This window comes from Thermobia domestica, chromosome 3, assembly GCF_964235325.1.
Source record: "Thermobia domestica chromosome 3, izTheDome1.hap1.1, whole genome shotgun sequence".
Classification (NCBI taxonomy): Eukaryota; Metazoa; Arthropoda; class Insecta; order Zygentoma; family Lepismatidae; genus Thermobia; species Thermobia domestica.
Genome location: NC_137456.1, coordinates 43,521,434 through 43,535,966, shown reverse-complemented (window position 1 = coordinate 43,535,966; position 14,533 = coordinate 43,521,434). Strand labels below are relative to the sequence as shown.

Below are 14,533 nucleotides of genomic sequence, written 5' to 3'. Positions count from 1 at the left end.
ACAAGAATTACTACTTTAACCTAAAGTTTAGGCAAACTTTACTTCCCTTGGCAATAAAATTTAAACTTTTACTGATGTAGCTTCTCTCAACACCCGCCATTGCCTCCGTCTTATCAGAAAAGTAGAATGAATTTGACATATAAATGAATTATGTCATCGACCAACTAGAACGAATTAACTCATATATGAGCTATGCCTTGAATAAAATAGAAAAAAAATTGTCACGTGAACGAACTACGCCTTCAGTAGGGTAAATTGGAGTGACATGTAAATGAGCTGTTTCCTTAATCTCTTGTGTTTCGCTGACATCTAGTGATGTCATAAAATACTCCGTTGCAAAATACAAGTGACTCATGAAAATTTATCCTTTATTAGGAATCCTATTAATCCTGGAGATGATGAAATTGTTTAGTGGATGTAAGGAACGAGTTAATTCTACTGTTTCTCTTCAGGTGACAGCACCTTAGTCATCTCCGGTTAGTGTTGCCAACATGAAGCAGCATAAAATTCCTTTAGAACATCAAAAGTTCCTTTTTCAGCCCAAATGTTCAACACTGCAAATATATATTTAAAAAGAAAAATTAATGTGAATGCTCTCCTCGAGCTGAATGTGTGTGTGTGTGCGTACGAGTGCGTGCGATTGTACAAAAAAGTATATTCATTGAACTTTATACAATAACTCTGCCCTACATAACGGTTTAGACACTCTTTTAACAGTAAATGAAAACCTGGTATTACAGCACGCACATAGGAAAATGAACCTGGAACGCAAGGGGTTAATAACGTGCACTGAATTGAAAAAGAACAACAAAAAGATAATACAGTATTGTTCATCTATATCTGATCCACATTAACCCCCTCAAGCCGGCATTTAAATCCCTACTTCTCTACCCTAATGACGGTATTTAAATAATGCCCTACAATAAAAAATTTTAAACCTTCTATTTAAAGTATAAGAAAAAAACTGTACATATGGCAGATTCTTTTTTTAATTCTCTGCATTTAGAGTGTGTGTGCTCGGAATCCTGCTCATAGAGTAAGCATTTAAATGATAAGTGCGTATACTCGAACTCCCAGCCTGAACGATTAACTTTTACCTTGAAAAACTTAATTTTCTAATTCTATAAAAAACAAAACCTCCGATTTGATTCTATGATGTGTAAATAATTTTTATCAACGTACTTTGTCTATTTGCTAACACTCGTTTCTGTTCAACAAGATCCAGCTTCATAGGGCTACTTGATTCCTACTCCTCCCCCGCCCCAAATTATCGGGTCATTTTCTCCGTTACTCTCCACCTAATATTCTACAACACCGAGTGAATTTATGATGCGTGTAAGCCAGGGGCGTAAATTAAGCGCCTCGCAGATCCAGCATTGCGTGGTGCCCCCCAAACCATCAGGGGCTCCCAAATCGTGAAGTGGGACGTAGAAAAGGGGTTCCACTCCACACTATCTACTGGGGGAAAGGGCAAACCTTTAGTTTCGCCACTGGTGTAAGGCATTCATTTTAAACGTCCATATGTAACCACCCGTTCTGTTTTTGGATACGAATATGTTTGGAATTTCTCTTTTCCTTATTTCATTACTCACTCATTTATTTGTCAATTCTTTTTATCAAGAACTACAGATATATATGAATTTCATTTGTTCACTGTGCAAAAGTGGTATGAGGTAAAGCCGTGCAATTTGGTGTAACTTCAGACGAAGGACATAAGTTTTGTTTCGCCATAGAAGCATGTCACTTGTACTAAAGATTGAAGAGATATAGGGTCAAAGGTCAAATTTCGATTTTTTTTTTCTTATGGGATTGCAATGGTAAATTCTAAAAGAGCCTGAAAAAACGGAAATCGAAGTGATAACAAAGAAAAAGCAGTATGGTATGATTCAATTTCGCAAGCCGACCAAATATGCGTCAATCAAGTGTCATGGTCAGAGGTCACTCTCAGATCAAGGTCGCAGGTCATCTTGAGAACCCATTTGAATACACTGAAAACAACCCAATGTCCATACCTCATCATCTCAAATGGGTTGTTTTCAGTGTATTCAAATGGGTTCTCAAGATGACCTGCGACCTTGATCTGAGAGTGACCTCTGACCATGACACTTGATTGACGCTTGATTAAGAAAAAAAAATCGAAATTTGACCTTTGACCCTATATCTCTTCAATCTTTAGTACAAGTGACATGCTGATGATTTGAGATGATGAGGTATGGACATTGGGTTGTTTTCAGTGTATTCAAATGGGTTCTCAAGATGACCTGTGACCTTGATCTGACAGTGACCTCTGACCCTGACACTTGATTAACGCATATTTGGTCGGCTTGCGACATAGAATCATACCATACAGCTTTTTCTTTGTTATCATTTCGATTTACGCTTTTTTTTAGGCTCTTTCAGAATTTACCATTGCAGTTCCATAAGGGAAAAAAAATCGAAATTTGACCTTTGATCCTATATCTCTTCAATCTTTAGTACAAGCAGTAATGAAAATTTTTCCGAAAATTTTCCGATTCATAAAAACATACTCCACTTATTGCTACATCGTTGTTTAGTCGAGATGTGAGGTGAAAAATTTTCTTCTATATTTTTCCGGAAAATTTTCCGTTCTTAACAAATATCAGTGATTAAGTAACAATTCGTCAGTATTCATAAAATTGATTGAATTCATATATAGAAATGTTAAAAAGTGAAAGATCGTTTAAAGAATCTGAAAATTTTCATGGCTTAGACAATTCGTCAGTATTCATAAATTGATTGAATTCATATATAGAAATGTTAAAAAGTGAAAGATCGTTTAAAGAATCTGAAAATTTTCATAGCTTAGACAATTCGTCAGTATTCATAAATTGATTGAATTCATATATAGAAATGTTAAAAAGTAAAAGATCGTTTAAAGAATCTGAAAATTTTCATAGCTTAGTCAATTTTCAAATTTTTCATAAATCGAAAAATTCTCTCTCCTGTACAGTGCTGAAAATTTTCCGATTCATAAAAACATACTCCACTTATTCCTACATCGTTGTTAAGCCGTGATGTGAGGTGGAGAATTTTCTTCTGTACTTTTCCGGAAAGTTTTCCGTTCTTAACAAATATCAGTGATCAAGTAACAATTTGTCAGTATTCATAAAATTTATTGAATTCATATATAGAAATGTTAAAAAGTGAAAGATCGCTTAAAGAATTTGAAAATGTTCATGGCTTAGACAATTTTCAATACTATGTAGGAACAAGTGGAACAATTTTTCATGAATCGAAAAATTCTCTCTCCTGTACAGTGATGAAAATTTTCCGGGAAATTTTGAAACGGAAAATTTTCCGATTCGTAAAAACATACTCCACTTATTCCTACATCGTTGTTTAGCCGTGATGTGAGGTGGAAAATTTTCTTCTATATTTTTCCGGAAAATTTTCCGTTCTTAACAAATAGTGATCAAGTAACAATTCGTCAGTACTCATAAAATTGATTGAATTCATATATAGAAATGTTAAAAAGTGAAAGATCTTTTAAAGAATCTGAAAATTTTCATAGCTTAGACAATTTTCAGTGGAACAATTTTTCAAGAATCAAAAAATTCTCTCTCCAGTACTGTGATGAAAATTTTCCGATTCATAAAAACATACTCCACTTATTTCTACATCGTTGTTTAGCCGTGATGTGAGGTGGAAAATTTTCTTCTATATTTTTCCGGAAAATTTTCCGTTCTTAACAAATATCAGTGATCAAGTAACAATTCGTCAGTATTCATAAAATTGGCTGAATTCATATATAGAAATGTTAAAAAGTGAAAGATCGTTTAAAGAATATGAAAATTTTCATGGCTTAGACAATTTTCAGTACTATGTAGGAACAAGTGGAGCAATTTTTCATGAATCGAAAAATTCTCTCTCCTGTACAGTGATGAAAATTTTCCAGGAAATTTTGAAACGGAAAATTTTCCGATTCGTAAAAACATGCTCCACTTATTCCTACATCCTTGTTTAGCTGTGATGTGAGGTGGAAAATTTTCTTCTATATTTTTCCGGAAAATTTTCCGTTCTAAATAATATCAGTAATCAAGTAACAATTCCTCAGCAATCATAAAATTGGAATCATATATAGAAATGTTAAAAAGTGAAAGATCGTTTAAAGAATCTGAAAATGTTCATGGCTTAGATAATTTTCAGTACTATGTAGGAACAAGTGGAACAACTTTTCATGAATCAAATGAATAAGTGGAGTATGTTTTTATGAATCGCAAAATATTCATGAATCTAATAAATTGAAATTTTAAATAATAGAATGGGATATTTGTATTCTACGAACTGGATGTGTGTTCTCTGCACTTTGCATACACACACACATAGAGAGAGAGAGAGAGAGAGAGAGAGAGAGAGAGAGAGAGAGAGAGAGAGAGAGAGAGAGAGAGAGAGAGAGAGAGAGATAGAGAGAGATAGAGGAGTTAAATTGAGTTGATTTTGAGTTTAACGTCTCTTTCAGCAGCGAGACTATATAAGACGGGACAACTGATTAACGTGGAATCCGAACTACATGAGCTTCCGCTGGGAATCGAAGCTAGGTTTTCCATGCCAAAGGCGCGTATGCTAACCGCTTAGCAACGAAGGAACACGCAGAACAAGAGAGAGAGAGAAACACTGTGTAAAAATTTATTTCCCAACTTCAAATGTTAGAAAGTTTTCCGGTTCCCGAAAGCTAATTGGAAAATTATAATTTGTTGCTGATTAACTTTCCTCTACTGAAATTCAATTTTGTAGCTCTATGTGCAGTTAAATATAGTGGAAAATTTTCCACGTAACATCACTATACATATCCAAAATTGTACGGCCTATGAAAAGTGTTTTCCACTTGTTTCTACATCGTGATGAAAATTTTCCGATCTATGAAAATTCCTTTCACTTGTTTCTACAGAGCAATAAAACTTTCCGACTCATAAAAAGTTCTTTAATTTTTCCATATAAGGCAGAAAATATTTCGATTCATGAAAAATGGTTTAACTTGTTCCTACATAGTACTGAAAATTGTCCAAGCCATGAAAATTTTCAGATTCTTTAAACGATCTTTCACTTTTCAACATTTCTATACATGAATTCGATCCATTTCATGATTAGTGAGGAATTCTTACTTGATTACTGATATTTTTTAGAACGGAAAATTTTCCGGAAAAATATAGCGGAAAATTTTCCGAAATGGAAAATTTTCCACCTCACATTACTAAGTACAAGTGACATGCTTCTATGGCGAAACAAAACTTATGTCCTTCGTCTAAAGTTACACCAAATTACACGGCTTTACCTCCTACCACTTTTGCACAGTGAACAAATGAAATTGACACACGAATTAATCAACCCTCTGTATATATATATATATATACAAGGTCTGTATGATAAGTAATGAGACTCGCCGCGCCGCGGCGCGCGTGTCGCTGGAGCGGGTTTGTCGGTGATGGAGGATGTAGGGGGGGGGGGTCCGAGCAAAGCAACGCACCGCGCGTCAGTTGGCTCCGAGCCTTAGTGGAGCGCGGACAAGCCTTGGACAAAGCCCTTGTGAACATTCTTGTCACGGCGGAAAATCAACAAACATGGAGGGTTCCATCGAACAGCGTTATGCGATCAAATTTTGCGTTCGCCTGGGGAAAACGGCTACTCAGACGCTTTCTCTCATCACGGAGGCCTACAAAGAGGAAGCCCTATCCAAAGCCCAGGTGTTTCGTTGGCACAGTGCGTTCCGGAACGGCCGGGAAAGCGTTGAGGATCTGGAGAGGGCTGGACGCCCGACAACAGTGACTACGGACGAAACTGTGGCAAAAGTGAGGGATCTCCTGAACTCAGACCGTCGATTATCGTTGAGATTGATTGCTGATGAACTCGATATGAACCACACAACAGTGCACAAGATTGTGACGGAACAATTGGGAATGAGAAAAATCTGTGCGAAACTGGTGCCGCGAGTGTTGACTGACGAACAAAAGCAACGACGTGTTGATTGTTGTCAGGAACTGTTGAACCTCATGAACAGTGACCCTAACTTTGAAGATGACGTCATAACAGGTGACGAGTCGTGGGTGTTCCAGTACGACCCTGAAACGAAACGTCAAAGCGCGGAGTGGCACACTCCTGCGTCCCCGCGCCCCAAGAAGGCCAGAATGTCGAAGTCAAAGGTGAAAACAATGTTGATTGTTTTTTTTGACAATGTGGGGGTGGTCCACAAGGAGTTTGTACCCCAAGGACAAGCCGTCAACGCCGCCTTCTACAAACAAGTCCTTGAGAGACTGCACAGGAGCGTCAAGCGGAAAAGACCGGCGATCGCTAGCCGGTGGAAGTTGCATCACGACAATGCCCCTGCCCACACCGCCTTCTTAGTGACCTCCTTTTTGACCCGGATTGGGGTGGAAGTCCTTCCACAACCACCCTACAGCCCAGATGTGAGCCCGGCCGACTTCTTCCTCTTCCCGAAGCTGAAGCCACGCTTGAAAGGAACCCGTTTTGCAGACGTCACAGCCATCCAAGCAGCCGTGACCACATTTCTAAAGGACATGCCGGCTGCTGACTTCCAGGGGGCGTTTGCAGCGTGGAAACATCGATTGCAGAAGTGCATCGACGCAAGAGGAGAGTACTTCGAAAGCTTTTAAGTCCCTGTACAGATCAGATCAATAAAACAATGTTTCCAGACCTGGTCTCATTACTTATCATACAAACCCTGTATATATATATGAAGAAAATCGTGAATTCTATGAAAGCAAACTACAATAATACTATAGCTATGCAGTGCCAAGATGAAAAGCCCAGAGAAAATCAATTATATTGTATACCTGCCTGATTCATATAGCGTTTCAGCAGCAGTCATAGCCTGCTCCTGGTTTACTGGAAGACCTTCGTCTCTATCTTCCTGTAAACACAACATAGTAAACCAATCAACGCCTTTCAATGTTGCATTTTCATTGGTGTGTTTTAACACCCAATCGTCTGTGAATTGTACATAATAAAACCATAATATTCGCTGGCCAAATGTGTATATCTGAATTATTATTTACATTATATTACTGCATTGATTAATTAGTTAATCATAAAACAAATGCATTTAAGTTAAAACTAGTGTTGTTATGTAACAGTCAAACATTGTTAATAATCACTACGTACTAGAATAGGCGGAAATTATTTCATTCTTGTACAAATTAAACAATTCTAAGAATCACAGCGGTTATAGAATAATTTCAGTTGCTTCCTGCATGGGCTCAAATAATTTGAGTGAACACGTGCTTTCAAACAAGTCAAAACACGTTCACACATACATGCAAACATACAACATACAGATGATTTTTCTTCTTCGCGTCATTATGTAATAATATCAGATTATGAAGGATGGGGGAGGCTTTCTATTCAGCGTTCGTAGGTTCCACTCAGAAAATTTCCCTCAAACTACTCAAAATTTTCCCTGTTCTGATCAAATTTTACCTAGTTTGTCGTTTCCAATTCCTAGTTTCCTACGACGTGAAGTTATCTGATAAGATTAAATTAGCTATATTAAAGGATATGCTAACCACGTTTGTTTTATTCATTTGCTTTTTGCTTCTATTTTTTAGTTTATCCTTCACTAATTTCTATGAAAAGAATACACACAAATACACCTAGCCAAGAATGGGTGCAAATTCGACTACTCCTACTTTGAACACACACACACACCACACTCAAATGATTGCTATTCTCAGTGGCGTATTTACGATTTTGTTTCGGGGGAGGCTTTGCCTGAAAATGTGAAAATTCAGCAAGATATTTCATATACTTTACTATAGTAAGTAAGATTTTGGGGGTGGGCTTAAGCCCGGATGCATCCCTAAATACGCCACTGGCTATTCTATTGGATAATTTCTGAAAAAAAAACAGAAAAAAATAAGTATTTACAGATGTGTTCAAATTATTAGACTCACGCTCAAAAAATGCAAAGCTGATGTAGGAGTCCTAATTTAGGAGTCTAGAACATTTAATTTAATAGTTAAACCACCAATATAAACTCCTTCCTTTGTTTAGTGTACAGTTGAAGTGGTGATAGCACCGTTGAACAGCAGATGGTACTACTGAGGGGAGAAAAATTTGAAAGTCGTGTTTCAGTTGTAGATAAGCTATTGTGGTTCCTATCAACAAGTTGCAGTCTAAAGTGTTGTGATTGCTGTCGTAAGAAGTTAACGACATTCAAAGCGTTCAACAGTTCGAAAGGGCCAGTTTAAAATGATCGTGACATGTTTCATGTATCAATCTTTTATTCTGTGTAGTCCTGTAATTGCAGCATAATGGGAAAAGCAAAAGATCTTTCTCCGCGTAAAATGGAAGTTAGCAAAATACTTCTGGTGAAAATAAGATATACACGACAATATATTGCTAGTAGAGTTGGGATAGAACCAAAATCTGTGAGTAGAATCTCTATTGAAATAAACAAGAGCCAAAATAGGGTTGGGAAGTGTGACCGAAAACCAAAGCTATTGTTAAGAGGTATCAGAAAACTAAAAAGATTGGCTCTGGGAAACAGAAGTGCAACTTATAATAGACTTAAGCATAAAAATGGCTGAGTGTGGCGCAGATATTTGGCCTGAAAGTGTTCGAAGGATTCTTTGTGCTGAGGGAATAAAAGCACAAGGTCAAGAAAGAAAACAAAAATTAGAGTCTACTCCAACCATGGCAAAGAAGCGCCTCGAATGGGCACGAGGCCTAGAATATAAGACTGCTGACGATTGGAGAATAGTGTGTTTCAGTGATGAATCATGTATCTTTGTGTCTGATGAATGTTCACAATATGTACGACGTTGACCTGGGAGGAATTCAAGTTGGAATGTCTTTAATAAACCGTGAAGCATCCTACTTCAGTCATGGTCTGGGGTGTGATCTCTGTCTTCGGGCCTGGAAGACTATATAGTAGAGAGGACAATGAAGCACGACCAATACCTACAAGTTCATCAATAAGAACTGCTTTCCCAGACTGCACTCTGGTTTGATGACGTACAATTCATCTTTATGCATAATAGAGCCCCATCCACCGGGTCAAAGCTGTGACAAAATTCTACGAGGACAACGAAATTCGTGTTCTTCCGTGTTCAGGCACTAATTCTGCCGAATACTGCATATTTATTTGCGACGAATACTGCATATTTATTTTCCAAACAGAAGGATAAACACTGGAATTTCGAATGTACTTTTAAATCTATCTAGTTGCAGTGTGTAGTGCATTGATAAATTGAAGTAACACTAATGGGTGGCACTGTTTGCTTTTAATTCCCCTTTAAAATTGTCATTTAAAAAATAACCATGGGTAAATCCCAGTTCCAACATTATAAAAAAAAAGAAAAAAAACAAGAAACATGGTTGTAAGGGTTAAATTCAACAAATACCTGTTCTAGCGACTTTTGGAGATGAATTTAGCAACATTTTTCCAATAAGAGTTGGTAACAGTGGAAATAATGTATGAATTTCAACCAGGTTTGCCAACCATATGATAATTTATCGTGTATACGAAAATTTATGTCTTAATGCTGTATATGATAATGCCCTTTACATAATACGTGAAGATACAATAATTTTAGCACGCACACTTTTTTTCGCAGTTTTTGAATATGCAAATAAAATTGTAGATGTGCATTAAATAATTATAAAATACACAAGCAGAGATTTTTAAAAGAGTCATTCCCAGTAAAATAAATCAATATCAATTTCAGAATTGGAAAATGGCAACCCTGTATCTATTATTTAAATTCAATTATGTTTACGAGAGGGTGAAAATATTCTTGTTGTTCAAAGTAGTGTTAATTAGGATTTTAAAAATGGCGCCGATTTGGAGTGTGAACTAAAGATTACTTGAAAGTTTATTTATATTATAATATAATTATTATAATAATATAATTATAATATATTATTATAATTATTATAATTATAATAATAATAATTATTATGATTATTATTATTATAATTATTATTATTATAATATAATTATATAATAATTATTGCTATTATTGTAGTATTATATTGTTCGTTCACTCTAGGATGGAGAATTGTTTACAAACAAGTGCTAGCGTCAAAACCTTGCTTCTCAACCCTACATGGTTAATTCATGGTTGCCAGGCACATGAGTCACCGAATCGAATAAAAGTACGTACTTCTGCACCGTCATGGACCAATTACTATTACTACAGTGAAACCTCTACTAACGGACACCTCTATAAAGCGGACACCTCCCGTAATGGACATATTTTATAATCCCCAAACACTGTAATACGAAAAATCATATTGGCAAACCTCTCTAAAACGGACACTCTCTAGTACGGACACGGACAGTATTTTCTGTCTTTTATAGGTATTATTTACCTCTGCATTACGGACACTTTCTCTAGAAACAAGTTGAGAAAATAAGTAAAAATACATTTTAGTAATTCATACATGTGTCACCAAGGAAGCATTGTGACAACATTTTGCCTTCTCAACTGTCTACTCAGCAACCCAGACGAAGCATTATCTGTTTAACAACACTCTCATGTTCTTTGCTTGCATTTCACTCCCACCCAATCTGTTTTAGATACAAAAGTGATTGGCAGTTGCCTGCCGTTTGAGATGACACCTTACACTACTGTCCCTCTGGAATCTCTGACCACGCAGAAGACAAATTTAGTATCTTTCCCCTCTGGTTCGCATATTGTCTCAAAAAAAGACACTACTGGACTGCAATTAACCCACAAATTAAAGGAACATACTGTAATCGTAGTAAATAGTGATAAGTGTAAAGTGCAGAAAACTATAACATCTTATTTCCATGTTGTGTCTAGAACATAGAGTATTGAATGGCAGAGGATAATGCAGGTTCAGTAACATTTTGGTAATATTCGTAAATACATGATTCATGCTATTATTTTTTCTAATTGGATATTACATTGTTTACTAATTTACGTAAGGAAATATTGACACCTCTCTAAGGCGGACACCTCTCCATAGCGGACAATTTTTGATTCCCCACGACTGTCCGCTTTAGAGAGGTTTCACTGTACATAAATTGCTGCTTTTGAGATGACTGAGACATTAACGTTATGACAAATCGAGTTACATACAATGCCCACTCAATTTTGTACAAGTGTTCTTATTCGAAAGTGTGCATAAGCCTTGTACGCCTGGCAATATTGGGAAGTTGCGGTTTGTGTTGTAAACAATAAATAGAGAGACCAACGACCGTTAGGTTCGCTGGACAGCATTGTTTTCATGATAAGGTGACAGAAACTTATTGTACTAATAGTAAACAGGGGCTGGGAATTTCGATGGGAGTATAGGTGGAAATATTCTCGCCACATATTGCCTGTTGGTGAAGGTTTGCAATGCTGCAAACTGCCAAGTCTAGAATTTTATACTAATTGAACGAGCTTTGAGAAGGAGGAGTATGATTCAATAATTATAATTACTAACAACCATAGACTTAAAGTACAAAGAAAATAAGCATGTTGCTGTAAGTAGAATATAATACACATCGAATTACGTGTTCAAAGTGCAGTATAAAGGGAATTTTAACATGTAAACATTTTAAAGCAGTACACATTTGCCCTGTTTGGGTACCCTTACAAGACACTGTCAAACACACACACACACACACACACACATTAAAATAGGTAGATCGAGCATGGGCATGAACCCGGCTCTCTCGTCTTCCTTATTAAAGTTTTCCTCAGTCCCACGAGGTAAATGCCTAGATAGTAACTTCTGTAAGGCCAGAATTGGACCGAACACTGAGACTCCAGAGTTGGCGGGAGATATATTCCGCCAGAATATTATATTGCCAACACTTTCGCAAATATTGTGGTGGTAGGTTCCGATATCCTTTTCTCGTTGTATGGCTCCTTAAATTCGTTATGAAGTAAATGTAAAAGTGCTTCTTTCATTCACTTTCTTTCTTTCTTTTCATATTTCTCATCCTCGCTCTCTTTTCCTCACGTTTTTAAAATCCGAACACTATCCTCCTGTAAGACTGTGTTTCTCTCTAGTCTACGGCTCAAGGTTTAAAGAGACCAACCTGATATAGTTAACTATTAGCAGAACTTTACCAATAAATTCACATTAGAGACAGCGCCGTAACTTAGATTTTTCTGAGGGTGGCAAGCATTAATACGTGTATTTCGGCCCCTAGAAAAAGTTGTTTTTTTCTAATTCTTGGGCCGCGCTCTTTCTATCTCTGTTACTCTTAATGGCCCCCCGGAGCCTGTGGGCCCTCCCCCACGGCAAGGTCTGCGGGGCCGTTACTTACGCCCCTGGGCCCGCTTCATACATGAAAAATTAATTAAGGGGACAATATTGACAAATCTCAAAGCCATACGAATAAATGTTATTTCTATGGCCCCTAATAGTAGACATTTTTTACTGAAGTGGGCCCACGACTCATTTTCATTTTATTTACCTTTTGTGTGCTGTTTTGTTTATGTAATGTAGTGAACGTGTTTGATGCTTCATTTATAATTTTATGTTCATATTGTATATGGATTAAGAAAATTTTGTCTCAAAATGGGCCCCCTTCGAAGGCGGGAAGCCTCCTTGGGGGAACAGTTGCCCCCTGGCCCCATAAGTTACGGCCCTGATTAGAGAAGAAGTAAACGGTTTCGAAATTTACGCAACTTGCAAATACCAAATCCTACTAGTGCTAAAGTTGTAGAGTTAGCACCACTGTCACCACTGCGATAAGGGGAAAGAAGGAGAAGGACTGCTAAGATTCGCTAACCAGGTTCTGTGTCAAAACACAGCGTCAAGCTATAGTAAACGGACAATACTTGTTTATCAGTAGTATTATACATACATCAGCGACTGATTCAAATGACTGCATCCAACGAAATGTCGCGGCTAGACTGTTGAAACTGATACATTGTCTTATCCATAGATGGCACTAAATGTCATGAAAGGCATATTACCAGTGCTGTAATATTTCAGTGACAAGCCGGAAACTTTAGAAAAAAACCCTCGTATATGAAACTATAGGATTTATGTGCCTGCTCTCAATTTGTTGATTATTTTTGAATTTGTTAGTTCAGTGTTACAAGTGTTAATCACGCTATCCAGAATTACCGGAAGCGCTGTATATGTTGATTATTGTATTTCTACATGCAATAACATTTCCGCAACACCATCCTTACCAGCTGCATGTATTAATTCAGCCTGCTCACGGGCTTTACTAGGTTCTAGATTATGATCTTTCCTCACTGCCTAAGGAAATAAAAGTAATTTTAAAGCACCAAATACAAATGTATTATTATCTTAATAAAAGCTATATATTGCATCATTCCTTAATGATTAAATTCTAATAAATTTTATTTAATACGTACACGGGTGGGTACAAATTGGCATTTTTGAGTGTACAATACATAGAAGAAAGAACCAGTGTTAATAATTTAAACAGAATTGGGTGTATCGTTATCCGGTGTACATCATGTGCACCAATAGATAAATTAATACAGGGTGTTTAAATATGAATATCGGAGTTTTAAGGCTTTGCAGCACCTAATACAATTAACTTACCATTATAAATAATACACCAAAAGAAAGAGTAATTCTAATAGTTTTGTACGCACGCATGCGCATGCATTGTTTTTTTTTCTGTCTGGTGTTAGAAAGCGCTAAAAGACTGAAATAATGATGTCATTTCCTTTCCGTTACCATGGTGATCGCCATGTTTTTTTCTATACAAACGCGTGAAGCGAATGGTGTATTTTAGTCTAGTAGAAACAAGAACAACGGATGTAAATTTATATAAAAAAATATAAAATGTTTTAACGACTAAATAGTGTTGGTGGGAAAATGTACAGATTTAGAATACGGAAATGCGTTTAGGAAACTACAAATAAAATCAAGAAAATTCATAAACAAAGATTAACATCTAAGAAACTTATTTCTAAAAGCGCCACATCTCTAAGTGATAAGGTGGAAATCAAATAATTAATGTAAACCTCATTATCATGTAATCCATCTTAAGAAGCAATTATACACACTAGAAACACCCTAACGTGCAGATTGACAAATTGTTGGCACTAGGAAGACTGTAAAAATATACGATTTTTAAAAAGAAAAAAACTTTTAGAACGATATTAATTCTATTGGGATATTTGCTTTCCTTATGTCTACTATTGATGATGGAAGTGTACAATATTAATGTCTACAATATTCCAAAAGAAAGGTGGAAAAAGCAAGCCTTTGGAATTTTTCAGTACAGACATCAGTGGATGTAGGTCAATCTTTTCTTATATTCGCTATCAACTTTTTTCTTAAACATTTGGAAACAGTACAATAAAAAAACATCCAATTATAAATGGTTCAGCATATATTCTAAACAACTGTTAATCATTAATCCTGTTCACGTATGTAATGTTATGATACTTATATTAATGAATCATAAATTTTCCAGAATAATTTAAGATTAATATCTGGTCATGAATAAGATGAGTACATTTGTTTTCTCTTTGTTTTTTTCTATATCTCTGTTATTTTAGTTTTATTGACTGAAAATATTTTTTAAAAAAAAAAAAAAAAAGAA

At 36.2% G+C, this 14,533-nt stretch overlaps 1 protein-coding gene across 3 annotated transcripts in view; it reads right to left on the bottom strand.

Annotated features, from left to right (window-relative positions):
• The window catches only part of LOC145680334 (annexin B10-like), a 91,897-nt gene that overhangs the window by 17,344 nt on the left and 60,020 nt on the right, over positions 1–14,533 (bottom strand). For 2 of the 3 annotated variants that reach the window (XM_081750719.1, XM_081750721.1), the window contains exon 6: positions 6,814–6,886. In XM_081750719.1, the coding sequence (XP_081606845.1) occupies positions 6,814–6,886 (73 nt within the window). Of the gene's footprint in view, positions 1–6,813; positions 6,887–13,139; positions 13,210–14,533 lie in introns of all 3 variants that reach the window. The other variant, XM_081750720.1, reaches the window with a different exon arrangement.